We start from the raw sequence: 13,092 nt of genomic DNA, 5'->3' as shown, positions 1-13,092 counted from the left end.
GCTACTATGAAACTATGACTTGTTCCCAGCCTGTACGCTGGGGAAGGGTGAGGAAATACATGATAGCAATCATCAGATTAACTTGAGGCCTCAGATCTTTACATTCTCAATATAATGTGTAACCCATGCCTCTTAGAGGGTTGTTATAGTCTGTGTCAGGGGTGAGCAAAATCTGGTCTGCCAAGGGAGTCCATCCAGCCCATGGCAAATACCTCAGCCTGGCTCAGCCCAGTGTCACCACTGCTGGAACTAGCCCTAGCCCTAGCCCTAGCCCTAGCCCTAGCCCTAGCCCTAGCCCTAGCCCTAGCCCTAGCCCTAGCCCTAGCCCTGTTGGCTGGACACTCTGGCCTGTCTGCCCTGCACCCCCTGCTGAGGCACTTGATGGAGTGAGTGGGTAGGCAAAGTCTCCATGGAGACCAGCTCAGGACCCATGTGAGCAGGGCATGCTCAGTCAGTTGGATGGAATGGGACTGTGGGTGGGTGGGTAGTGGTGTCTGAGAACAAGATGGGCAGGGCCATGGCTGGGGACAAAATTGTGGGGTGATGACAGTGCGGGGCATGGTCACAATCTGCTGCCGGCATGTCCCTGTAATGGGCACCAGTTCTGCAGGCAGGGGTATACTGGGAGCAGATTGTGGCTCAGCCACAGGCCCTGGCCCCATAATGTCACCACCCTGAGATCTCGCCCCAGCTCTGCCTGCCCATTCCACTTCCAGGCACCACTCCCTGCCTGCCCACAGCCCTGTCCATCTGCCTGGCCAAGCGGGCCCTGTCTGCACAGGTCCCGGACCAGTCTTCATGGAGACCCTGGGATTATTAAGTGGTGACAGCATAGGATCAGGCCCTAGGGCAGAAGCACTTAGGGAGTTTTGTTGAGCTGTTATTGAAGGAGCAGGGAGTGCTGATCCAGTCTGTGACAGCTCACCAAAACTTCCTCGGTGACCCTCAGGCCAAAATTATTGCAACCTCCTCCTCCAGTCTATGTGGACTGCCTGTCCTTTTATTCATGGCACCCTCGGGTTCTGTGAGACCCTTTAAAAAGTGCTTCAGACTGCCATGCAATGTTAGGTGGGCAAACACCCCCACATGGTTCGCAAGATAAACCCAGAGGTTTCAAATTGGAATCTATCTTTTCAAAACATACTGACCTATTGTGATCTTTCTGAGTTAGTTGCAATGGAAGAATTTCTTTCTTCTAATTTTGAAGTCAAGAAATGAATGAAAGCTAAAAGTTGGCATTTTCTGATGGTGCCTTGTGTCTAAAAAGGATGAGAATCATTTCACTGGAGGAAGGATGCAACACATTTTGCCAGCAACTTTCATAGCTATATGTTGACAGCAGGGAAATGTTGAAATTCGGGACTCAAGCATTCAATTCCAGGTTTTATAGCAGAGGTGGGCAAAATGCAGCCCGGGGCCTGGATGCGGCCTGCCAGGCCATTCTATTTGGCCCCTGGGGCCCCTAAAAATTTAGAAAATTAATATTTATTTGCCCCTGGCTGCTTGTCATGCAGCCCTCAATGGCTTGCCAAAACTCAGTAAGTGGCCCTCCGCCTGAAATAATTGCGTGCCCCTGTTTAAAGGGTTTTGTGAACTGGAGGTCAGAGAATGTTCTGCGTGTCTTCTCTATGACTATATAGTCACTCAACTCCTCACATCATCTTTCCCTGTCCCTCTATTTTACCGTGGCTGTACACCCCTCATAGTTTGGGTGCCCTCAGAGACAACCTTTAGAACACAGGAGAGGACAATTTACTAGAGCATTTGAAGTCTAATCAGTGTATAAGAGATGTATAAAGGATGGAGTATGGTTAGGGCAGACAGAAACCTCAGATAATTCAGTTGCCGTATTTTAACTTGTATCATAAACCTGTATAAACCAGTGGATTTTGTTGTTTGTTTGTTTTCTTCTTTCTTTTCCCCTTCCCATTCCCCTGAGGCTTCTTGTCTGGCTAAGCATAGGTGACTTTTCATCAGGATGAAAAATGACAATTTTCTTATCAGTTCCAAGTCCCTTTGCCAAAGTGTTGAAGTGCTAGAGCTTTTCAGTGCAACTTTAGTAAGAATTCCTGTAACATGGGCAGTTCAATTTAAGTTTAAGCTGCAAATGCTCCACTTAAAATAAACTCTGGTTTTGGAAAACAAAAGCCCAAATGGTTAGGCCTTTTTGGCATTACAGACCTCTGCTGGAAGAGCTATTTTGGCTACAGAGTATGAAAAAGGCACCTAATAATTGCAGAATATTCCATGTGTGGACAATTTTGTCAGAAGAAAGCAGTTTTTGTCAGCAGAGCTTCTGCTGTTTAGGGGAGCTGTTAGAACTTTGAGGGTGGAAAAACTGCTGGTAGAGCTGTATTTATGTCTACTGTAACATATTGCTGCACCTTAAACAGTAGCAGCCCTCATAGTGTATATTAAGGCTGGTATTGGCAAAAACCATGGTTTTATTATAAACAACTGAAAATTGTTGGGCAGTCCTGACTGCAGGCAGCAGTGTCAATCTCCAGCTGTAATCATGCATGTTACTTTGAAAACTTTAGTCAGTGCAAGTTGTGATGCAATCAAAATTTGCTTCCTTTGTATGAAAAATGTGACCTGTGCTAGTGATCTACCAATGACTTAACTAAGTGGCTAAACTAGTGTACATGTTTTGGAGTTCTAGGTTAGAGATACTATTCCTGAGCATGATTCTCTGCTGCTTTGCACTTTATGTAGTTGTACAGGTCCAGAGTAGATACAAAATGCTGTCTGCCTGATACTGTAATATTTGCATCAGTTTTGATCAGATGCAAACTAACCATGCAATGTCCAAGGCAGAGTTTTGTTTTTTAACACTGTTTGTACCCAAATTCATGCCTAATGATATAAACATAGTTAGTTACACTAAATTGTCTCTCTCTTTCAGGCTGAGATAGAGCTGTTTGTCAACAGGCTTGACTCAGTGGAATCTGTTCTTCCCTATGAATATGCTGCGTAAGTATTTTAAACTTGGCTTTATGTGAAACTTCATTAGCTTTTTCTGCAAAAAAGGTGAAGTCTTATTTTCGTATAATACAGTATATAGAAATAAAGTCTAGAAAGCTGGTAGAACTACAGGGTGACTAATTTTGTTCTGGTTTCCACTGTTGACTGTTTTGTAACCTACATTTTCTGGTCTAGAATACCCTTATTCAGAAAAAAATTACTTCCTGGTGTTAATCATCATTTTATTGATCAGAGTACCACTGCTGTGTGAATTGCCCTGTAGCCAGATGAGTGGGAGTAGTTGTAATGAAGTGTGACCTTCACCCCTATTATTTTAATGAAGTGTTAACTTGTCTGTTTTGTAACCAGCTAATACTTGATGGAAAATGTGCATGGTGTACTGTGGCAGTTAGTTTTGAAAGGGAGTTGCATCTCTGTTTTGAAATGGGACAAGTGTGAGGTATTGGGATTTAGCCTAGTAAATTTTAAAGAATTGTTCAAATCTAATGGTAAACAAAGGCATAATACAGTGGATTTTAGTTTGGTTCCCATGATCTGAAACTTCATGCAGTATTTTCAACAAGCAGCCAGTATGTTTTCTTTTCAGAGCAGCAGCTGTAGAACATATCAAGATTGATTTAATCCCTGGCTAAAAAACCTCATGTGTATGCAAAATGGTAATATACTTAGTCAAATAATTAAAATGTTGAAATTTAAGTTTATTTGAGTTTTAAAAATACTTCTTCAATTATTTCTAATCAACAGTTATAGACTTCTATATTTTTTGAGAGTTTGGGGGAGAAATTACTGAAGCTCTGAAAGAAATTCTACAACTTTTTAGTTTAGATTTGAATGGCAGGGATTTGAAGGAGTGAGAAGAAAGTCCTACAGATTACAGTTCAATCCTTAATAAAATTTGTGTATTCTCTAATTCAGGTTTGATTTTTGCCAAAATCCAGAAGAAAAACGACCATCTGAAAACCTTGGTCAAGTATTGTTTGGAGAGAGGATAGAACCATCGCCTTATAAGGTTGTGCTTTGCTAAAGTATTTTCTGTTAAATGGTTCTTCAGAATATAAAACTTTAAACTAAAAATGACTACTATTCCTGTTCTTAAAGATCTGTAATGGAAATCTGCCACTATTTTGTGTACTTTACAATTTTTAGCTGTTCTGCTTGTTCCTTATACTCCATAATCTGTTTAAAAGCTAGAAGATTATGGTTGCAAAGGGAATCTTGAGAACGTGATCTAAGTGTAAACTGAAAGAAAATTGTCTTCCTCCATTCGTAGAGAGGTTGAAGCAACAGCTCTGAAAGCTGTAGGTAGTTCTGGCAATTTCCATCAGGCACTGGCGAGTGTCCTGCCCAACTTGGGATTTTCTGACATGCTGCAGAGTTCAGGTTTTATTTCCTCTGTAATTTGACATTTTTGTCTCTTTCTTTCTTGGACTTAACCAGCCCCTGATTCTTGCTTTCCATATTAGGGAAGGTTGTCTATATTACAGCAGGTATACTTTACATTTTTTTTTCCATGATGCCAGAGCTGTAATCCTATTTGTAGCTCAGGAACAGAGAAATGGGAAATGTAAGCTAGGTGTCTGTCCAGAAGATGTGGAATAGCCCTGAAAATGGCTTAAGTGTGCTATAGGCACCGCTCTAGAGGCCAAGAAACGTTTGTGCCAGGAAGTTCCAACCAACACTGACCAGGCAGCTATTAGTAAGGTCCATGGAGCTGGTTCAAATGTACAGTAAGTATATTGTCATTGTTGAATGTAGGTTACAACTGAGGGGTCTCGACCTAGAATTAGTAGTGTCTTGATTTGCTAGAAGCCCCATAATACTAGAGTTAAAGCTGTTCCCTTCTGGAACTCTGAAACATCTAATCATACAATCTTGATTCTAATTACTATAGGATTTGTTTTCTTTAGTATTATCTAAAGAATTTGGTATTGAACAAACTGTTGACAGTTTTTGAAACCCTTTTCTCTGAAATCGTGTTTAATTCTCTTAGTTCTTATTTAAAAAAGAAGAGACCTGCAAGACAGTTTGCACAAAGACGTATGACGCACAAAAACCAGAGCAAAAACAAAAATTAAACTTCTTGAAGAAAAGTATGCTACTGAATTACCAACACCATTGGTAAGTTAAAGTACTTACGTTTTTAACAATTTAGTGTATTTGTATTAATGGCTAATAGGGCTGGTACATATTTAACACTAAGGCCATGTCCATATGTGGTGTAGACATTTGGTTCCCTGGGACAACTAGCAGTGGCGTACCTTTTGCTGCCACTCTTTGTCCCCAGGGAGTGTCTGTGCCACGTGCTGTCTGGTGCATGGCAGGTTACCCCGGGTGGGTTTGGGGAATCAGGGACCAGCACTAGGCTCGCCCCAGCAGCCTTACCTGAGGTCTTGAGGGGGCCCCTTGGGGCTGCTGCAGTGCCAATCCTGCCACATGGAGCCTGGCTGGCAGCTGCAGCATGGCTCTGGCCCAGCAAGCTTCACCTTTGAGTGGTGCACGATGCCACTGCATACACTACTCTGCTTTTTTTCTCCATGGGTTTTTTGACCCCTGGATATCCAAAAGGGTCCCAAAAAGTGGTGTTCCCCTGCAGTGGTCACATACCACACAGCTGCGCTTTTTTGGACACAGCCTAAGAGTGAATACCTATCATACTGTTCTTGCAAAATATTCCATGTTGTGTTATTTTGTTCCTTAAAATTTTGATGCTGACATTCTAATATTATAAAAGCCTTTGTCTGTCTGTAACACTTTATTTGCTCCAAGAACGTTCCAGGCAGGAGGTGGCAGTGGCACAGGGTGCTGGCTGAGGGGGGACAGAGGGGCAAGTGTCCCCTGCCCCCCACCCCCTCTGCTTCTGGGAGGTGGCAGTGTGGTGTGCTGGTGGTGCAGTGCTGGCATTGCCCCCCACTGGGACCTTGCCGCCACCGCTGGGCCCTGACAAAAGCTGACAGGGAGGAAGGGGAGTGGGGAGCACAGTGGCAGTACTCTGCCATCAGGCCCTGAGACTGGGAGGGAGGGGAGCCAAGTGCGGAGGAGGTTGTGCATGGCCAGATGTGCAGTGCTCGCAGTGTGGGGTGCTGTGTGGTGGCCGCTTCCTCCCCATCCCCTGCACCTGGGAGGTGGTGGCACCATGGTGTGGGAGGGGTGGACGGGGCTGGAGGCAGAGTGGTGGCAACGTGGGCTGGTGGGCGGTGGTACTCCGCCCCCACCCGCCCCCAGTTCCCTCTCCCCTCCCGCCATTCTTGACAGGCAATTGGCTAGTTTTTCAGTTAAAGCAATCATATACAGAACAGCTTTGGTAAACCTCATGGTTCTGGTTTTTTCTCTTGTGCTTTTGTGCTAAGACAGCATTTAACATGTGGTCATTTCCTTGAATGTGCAACACTCCAGATATTGCATTCACTCTTGAAAAATCTACTTTCTGTTTTGTCTACCTTTTCTTGATAGTGATTATATGGGCTGGAATTTGTCTGTTTTGGACAAATGGGTTCTAGTCAGAGATTGGGAAAGGCAGGCTGAAATGTAATGTGGAAACTTTAAGCTTAATAATAGGGAATAGTTGCAGCCGGTGAACAGTTCTTTTCACTGCCCAGCCATCGTGTAATCTTCATTTTGAGGGAAGGAGTGGCAAGTATTTGACTTGATCTTTGTAAGCACTCTGCTCCCCTTCCCTACTCCTTACCCTTTATTACAGGTACTTTACTGTCTTGTACTAGTGGCAAGATTCTGGCTCCATTCTAATATAATAAAGGGCTTAGTCTGTGTGTCTGTCTGTATGTCTTGTCTGTCTGTAACACTTTTGGCCAACTGCACTTGTGCAGTGGAGAGGGCAGGCAACGATTTGCTTGTGCAGGCTCCACTTCCTCAGGCAGGGAGAGAGCCGCTGCTGCCTCATTGTGGGGAAGAGGTAGAGGCAAGTGGGGGGTGGGGAAGGAAGGAGGGGGGAGGCAAGGTTGGTCTGACACAGAGTGCAGCCAAAAATATGTATGTGCATGTCCAGATGAAAGATTGTTCAATCAAAAGTTTATTGTCTCTTTAAACATAAGTTAACAGAAACTCATTGGTCATGGAAACTGGTATAATGTTGTTTAATAACTGTTTTCAAGTTTGAATATTATGGAGGTTTTTTTTCCTTGAATCAAATGTTTGTTTCACCAGTATATTAATATAGTATCATGTTAAATTAGTACACATGGCATGGTGGATTTTTTCATTCATCCAGAAGAGATGTAGCTCCTCTGAGTTGCGGATGTGGAAGTATCCTTTTAGAATATTGTGTTCTACATTTGTCTTGTATTTAATTTAATCTGCAACTAGACTAGATTCAGCTTTCTGTCACTACAGAATCCAGTGGTGACAAAGCCTTCTGGATTGCTCTCACGTTCCGTGCTCCACTGTAGCCATTACACCTTAAAGATGAGCTGGCACTGTCTATAAATTGGGTATAAATGGATGGTGGTGGACGGAATACATGGGAGACCAGGGTAGACGTGAATGATGCACAGGGAATAAGATTGGTTAGAAGAAATGGGGCTACAAAATCCCTTGGATGAACACAGGTGGTCTAAGAAACACCCTTGAGATTTGAACAGTCACTTAATCAGTTTGGGAATACAGGAATTACTACATAGGATCAGATCTGGTGTTGTTCAGGGGTCTGTGCTTGGTCCGGTGCTTTTCAACATCTTTATCAATGATTTGGATGTGGGGATGAAGAGCTCACTGGCCAAGTTTGTGGGTGACACCAAGTTATGGGAAAGCGTGGTTACACTTGAAAATAGGCTGCAGATACAGGTGGACCTAGCTAGGCTGGCAAGTTGGGCGGATCAGAACCAGGTGAAGTTCAGTGTTGAGAAATGTAAAGTGCTCCATTTTGAGACTAACAATCCCCAACATACTTATAGGATTGGTGGCGGCAAACTGACTAGCACCACGACTGAAAGGGACCTAGGGGTAATAATGGACCATAGCATGAACATGAGCCATCAGGGCAAACAATACTCTGGCATGCATCAACCGATGCATCTCAAGCAAAACCAGGGAAGTGATTCCACTTTACTCAGCATTGGTGAGACTGCAGCTGGAGTAGTGCATCCAGTTCTGCATCCACTTCAACAATGACGTGGAAAAGCTTAAGAGAGTCCAGAGAAGAGCCTGCCCATATGATCAGAGACTTGTAAGGCAAGTCATACAAGGAAAGCCTGAGGGACTTGAGTCTCTTCAGCCTAAAAAAGAGAAGGCTGGAAGGAGACTTGGTATACTTAATTCCCCTTAACGCTACACCAGGGGAATTACAACTATTCACCAGGACACCCTTGGGGAAAACCAGTAGTAATGGCCACAAACATCTAGAAGACTATTTCAGGCTTAATACTAGGACAAACTTCTTCACAGTTAGGGTGTCTAGACGGTGGAATAAGCTCCCTCCAGAGGTGGTGGGAGCTTATTCCACCTATCTTGGAAATCTTCAAGAGGAGACTGAACTGTCATCTCACTGGGGTCACCTGACCCTAGTTGTCTTTCCTGCCTAGTATGGGGGGCTGGACCCGATGATCTTGCAAGGTTCCTTCCAGCAAGGCCCTGACAATCTACGAATCTGGGGTTCAACTAGACTCATGTCTTGTCCCTAACAGTAGCCAGCACCAGATTCTTTAGAAAAAAAAGGTGTAAAAACATTACCATATGCAGGTAACTTCACAGTGTAAACCAGATTTTAATTTGAGATTAAGGTAAGGGATACTGCCCTTGTATTAGAAATTAGGAAGCTTAATATCTTTTGTGAGATATGTTAACACTTAGCACTTTGAATATTTATGTCATCCGTGTAAATGTCCTGTAGTTCTTAAATGTTGCTAAAGTGTTGTCTTCAGCTTTCTGGAGCAATATGTTTCATGGTCTAGTTTATGCATTTTTAGTTTTCAATTTACAGTTTTGCTGAGTTTCCCTTTTTCTTGTGTTGAGGTAGAAAAAATCAGGACTGTTTAACTCAAAAATGAAATTGGAATGAAAATGATAAAAAGATAATTGGTCTCAAGAAGGGAGGGCAGAAACTTCTATCTCTGCACACAAAAGCTGATCTGTGGTGCTGATTATCCTCTTCCCTCCTTTGGGCCTGTTCTAGTTCTTCAGTGCTCTTTTTGAGATAGGTCAGCCAGTATTGTATATTTGCATATTTCAGAGAAGGCACACAAAAGCAAAAGGTAACATCCAGGACTTAATATTATGATAGCAACCTTACAAATGGAAGCAACGGGTAGGAAGTTGCAGTCTCCCTTATAAAGTTTAAATTTATAAGCTCTTACTCAGGTGCAACTGTTGCTATGTCAGCAGCATAGTGTAATAATGAATAGGACAAGACTCTTGCTGTTCCTGTTCAGGGACCTGCAGTTATCTTTTAGAACTGTTGAACCCACTCAGTTAACTGCTTTACTGCTCTTGTCTATACCAAGAAACAGCTAAAGCAGGTGGTAGATACATATGTGGAAATAGGACCAACTTGAAACCAGAAATTATGGAGAGTTAGGTTTTATCTCTCCTCTTGCTACATGACAATAGCTGCCGCAGCATGAAATTAATTAGAAGTCATATTCTCAAGCAGGATCCAGGGGATGCAACATAGTAGAAATCCTAGCTGCTTGCATAGAACTGAGTTGGGGAATCCATTGGTCCATAGTTGTGGTGGGGATCCTACCCTCAAGTTTTGTCATCAATTTCTGTTTATCAGGTTATAACTTTTTTCCATCCTAGTCTGTTGTTTAGGGTTACCTTTGTAGCCGGTTTTCCATGCAGCAGTCTGGCACATTGGGTCCTCTCCTTTTCCACTGCTGAAAGCAAGAAATATTCTGCCTTTCACTACATCTCATGGAGCTTGGAGGCAGTGCTGCTCTGCACCATGTTGCAGAAAGGGATAGGAACAGGAACCTGCTGGGTGGGGAGTGTTAAATAGGCAGTTGCAACTATGTATGGTGGTGAAAAAGGACTCTCTCTTACTAACTCAGTCTTTCTCCTCTGGATTTATTGAAGTGTGGTTGGGAAAGCTGGCCTGGCAATGCAGGTATTTTTCTCTAGGGCTACTACATTTAGTCCCTGACTGAATAGGAATAAGTGTGCGCATGTATACCCCAAAGTCCTGATAAGCACCATTTTGTTTCAACTTCTTTTTTGTTTTGAAGCACTGTTCCATTTTGTTTTGTTGAAATTTTTGCTGTTTCGATGTGTTTTAACGTTTCACTTATAGGCTATAATGGGGAATCATGCAAATGCTTATAACTTTGTCATTTCTTGCCTGATTCAGATGAAAATTGCAAGGATGGCAGTCCCTTCTGAGGGCATGAAGCCTGCCATGTTTCAAGGAGATAGGTGCAGAGTTTTTTGTGAAACTGCACCTCAAACAGTTGAAAGCAGAACTCATACCGCTTACAGGCAGGCAGCGTCCAACCCTCCTGGGACTCAGTGGCAGTGCTGGGAGGGCTCAACCTGCCCTCCCAGCCCTCCTCAACCTGCCGGTTGAGCTCTGTGGGGCTGGTGGAGCTGCTTGGAGTGCAGTCCTGGCTCTCCCCGCCTCCCACTGCTGGGCTGCGATCTGAACAGCTCTGCTAGCCCCACAGAGGTGAGCCTGGTGGCTGGAGGTAGCGGAGAGCCACTGGCCAGGGCTGTGCTCAGGGCCAGGGCTGCACTCCAAGTGGCTTTGCCACTGGCTGTCCGACCACCGAGCTGAGCTTCGTAAGGAAGACCCCAGCACAGCCCCCTCAGCCCGCAGCTCTCCCATTGCATCTGCCTCTAGTGGCCCCCTGGGAAGAGTTGGGGGAAGCAATCAGGGAGTTGGGGAATCCAACCAGGAACTGGGGGAATGTACAGGGACCTGAACCTGAAGCTCTGATCGCTTTCCCCAGCTGTTCCTGGGGGGTGCGGGCCCCCGGACCTAGGTGCTGGGTTTCAGCAGGCTGCTGCTGCAGTTGTAGTGGCGGCCTGCTGAAACCCCACGTGCAGATCGGGGGCCCACATCCCCTCCTGGGAAGAGCTAGGGAAATGATCACAGAGCTGGGGAATCAAACAGGGAGCTAGATGTCAATATCAGAGAGCAGTTGTTTTCCCCTCCCTCTCCTTAGTTTCTGTTTAGCTGGAGCAAGCCTAGGTTTGAAACTCAAAACGTTTAGAAAGTTTCGAAAAGTATTGAGTACCCTCGTTTCATTTTTAAGCTGTTCCAAAGCCTTTTGTTTTGTTTCGATTTTGCTGTTTCAAGCTCGAAACACGTCGAAACAGCTTCAAAACAAAACACCTGCCTAAATTTTGCACAGCCCTAATTTGATGGATAAATGCCATTTGGGGACAGTTGAAGTTGTGAGTTAGCCTGTTTCCCTGAATAGTTTTGGCCATAGAAATTAAAGAAAAGGTGTTGAAAGAATGCATTTTTTTGATATTTCCAAAACAAAATGCTTAGATTATTTTAGGCTGTATTCACAATGGTTTCTAGGTTCTATTCAGAAAACTGAGCTGATGGTATGGACCCAATTCAGATTCCCTCTAAATGATTCAGAGAGGGGACCTCTAACTGAGCTCCGACCTCCTGCAATTATAATCACTGGCTTGTTGATGTTCTGGAGCAGGTCTTTCTCAATCTACCTGTGGAAGCCATTGCTCCTTGTTACAAAATGTAGTAGTGGGGCCAGAGGGCATAAATAATAGGCCAATGTCCTTCTTGTTAGAGGTACAAATTTTAGAAGCGAAGTTGTTTTGGTTCCTGCTCCAGTAAATGTTTAGCTACTTACACGAAGTATAAGAGCTTCTTTGGGCAAGACTGAAATCTGCTTCAACTCCTTATAGCAAAGGAATTTTTCAGAGGGGTGAGAGAGATTCCATGTACAAGTTCCTGCTTTTTCAATGGCATGTAAGTCCTGTTGTGGATCTAACCCTTATACCGTCCAGATTGTATTTAAAAGGTTGGCTAGAAATATCTGAAAGTGCAGCTCTGCATTTAAAGTCAAGTGCAGAATTTTTTACCCCAAATGGGTTTCTTTTCTTTAATCTGTTAGTGAATAAAAAAAAAGTAAACTTACAACTCTGAGGTTATGCTCTGTGGTGTGTGATTATACTGTCCTGGTTATGGCAAAACGTGTGTCTGTGTGTATATATAGAGAGAAGGAGTGGATAATGTGAAGTTAGGTTACTTAACTGTATTTTTTTTTTTCTTTCTATGTGTGGATTTGTCAGATATGCTGTGGGGCTACCCTAATTGCTTTCAAAGCAAAGCTTTTGTGTATTAACTTACTAATGCTAACAATGGATCCTATAGATGTGTGGGGAGCAGACTATTAATCAAGTCTGCTGGAGCATGGAAACTGGCACTCCCCAGCAGCCTTCCACGTCTCATGTATCAGCATCCCTGTGCCGAAAAAGTGGTGGCGGAGCACTTTGAACTAAAGCTCACTGAACCTGTTCTGGTTCTAAGTGCCCACTGCCATTTTTCAGCACAGGAACACTGATGCACGTGATGTGCTGGAGCCTTTAATTAGCATGGGTTGCAAATTAAAGTGCCTGGTACCATATCCCAGAACACATGAAAATGCTCCTAGTGCCTGAGTAGCTGTGCAGTGGTCAAGCCAGGTTGAAGGATAGGTGCTGTTTTTACTGTATAGAAGTCATCTTGTAAGATAAGCCTGACAGAAAAGCATAGACACCAAAATAGGAAGTTTTGCCTGGCAGAGAGAGCAAGCATATGCAGGGATGAACCTTCAAGCTTAACTGTTTAAAGAAAAAATTTAACTTTTAATGAATTGGGGGGGGGGGAGAGGGAACTATGGGTTTTTTTCTTAAAAATTACATGATATCTGAATCTTAACGTAGGTATACAATATACTTCCTTCCAGGGCCTATTTCAGACTTCCTATTAAACGTAGTAAGAAATCAAATAAATTATGCAGAACTGAAAGGGTATAAAATCTCGTGGGAAGATCACTCAGCAAAATCCGAGCGGTCGCAAAGCTTTCTCTCGTGCGTGGATGACCTCTACTTGACTCAAGAAGTCTATGGGCCAATGAGAGGCAAAGCGCTGCTCGACCTGGTACTGGCTACGGGGGACGACCTAATCGGCAACCTAGTGATCGA

At 43.8% G+C, this 13,092-nt stretch overlaps 1 protein-coding gene across 1 annotated transcript in view; it reads left to right on the top strand.

Moving 5' to 3' along the window:
- The window catches only part of TM9SF2 (transmembrane 9 superfamily member 2), a 45,873-nt gene that overhangs the window by 4,252 nt on the left and 28,529 nt on the right, over positions 1-13,092 (top strand). The window contains exons 2-4 of the mRNA XM_019529706.1: positions 2,906-2,973; positions 3,901-3,994; positions 4,976-5,103. Coding sequence (XP_019385251.1) covers positions 2,906-2,973; positions 3,901-3,994; positions 4,976-5,103 — 290 coding nt within the window. The remainder of the gene's footprint in view (positions 1-2,905; positions 2,974-3,900; positions 3,995-4,975; positions 5,104-13,092) is intronic.

Source organism: Crocodylus porosus, unplaced genomic scaffold, assembly GCF_001723895.1.
Source record: "Crocodylus porosus isolate Cpor-Errol unplaced genomic scaffold, CroPor_comp1, whole genome shotgun sequence".
NCBI classification, from domain to species: domain Eukaryota; kingdom Metazoa; phylum Chordata; order Crocodylia; family Crocodylidae; genus Crocodylus; species Crocodylus porosus.
Note: the sequence above shows the minus strand (reverse complement) of the source record. Positions and strands in the feature narration are given on the sequence as shown.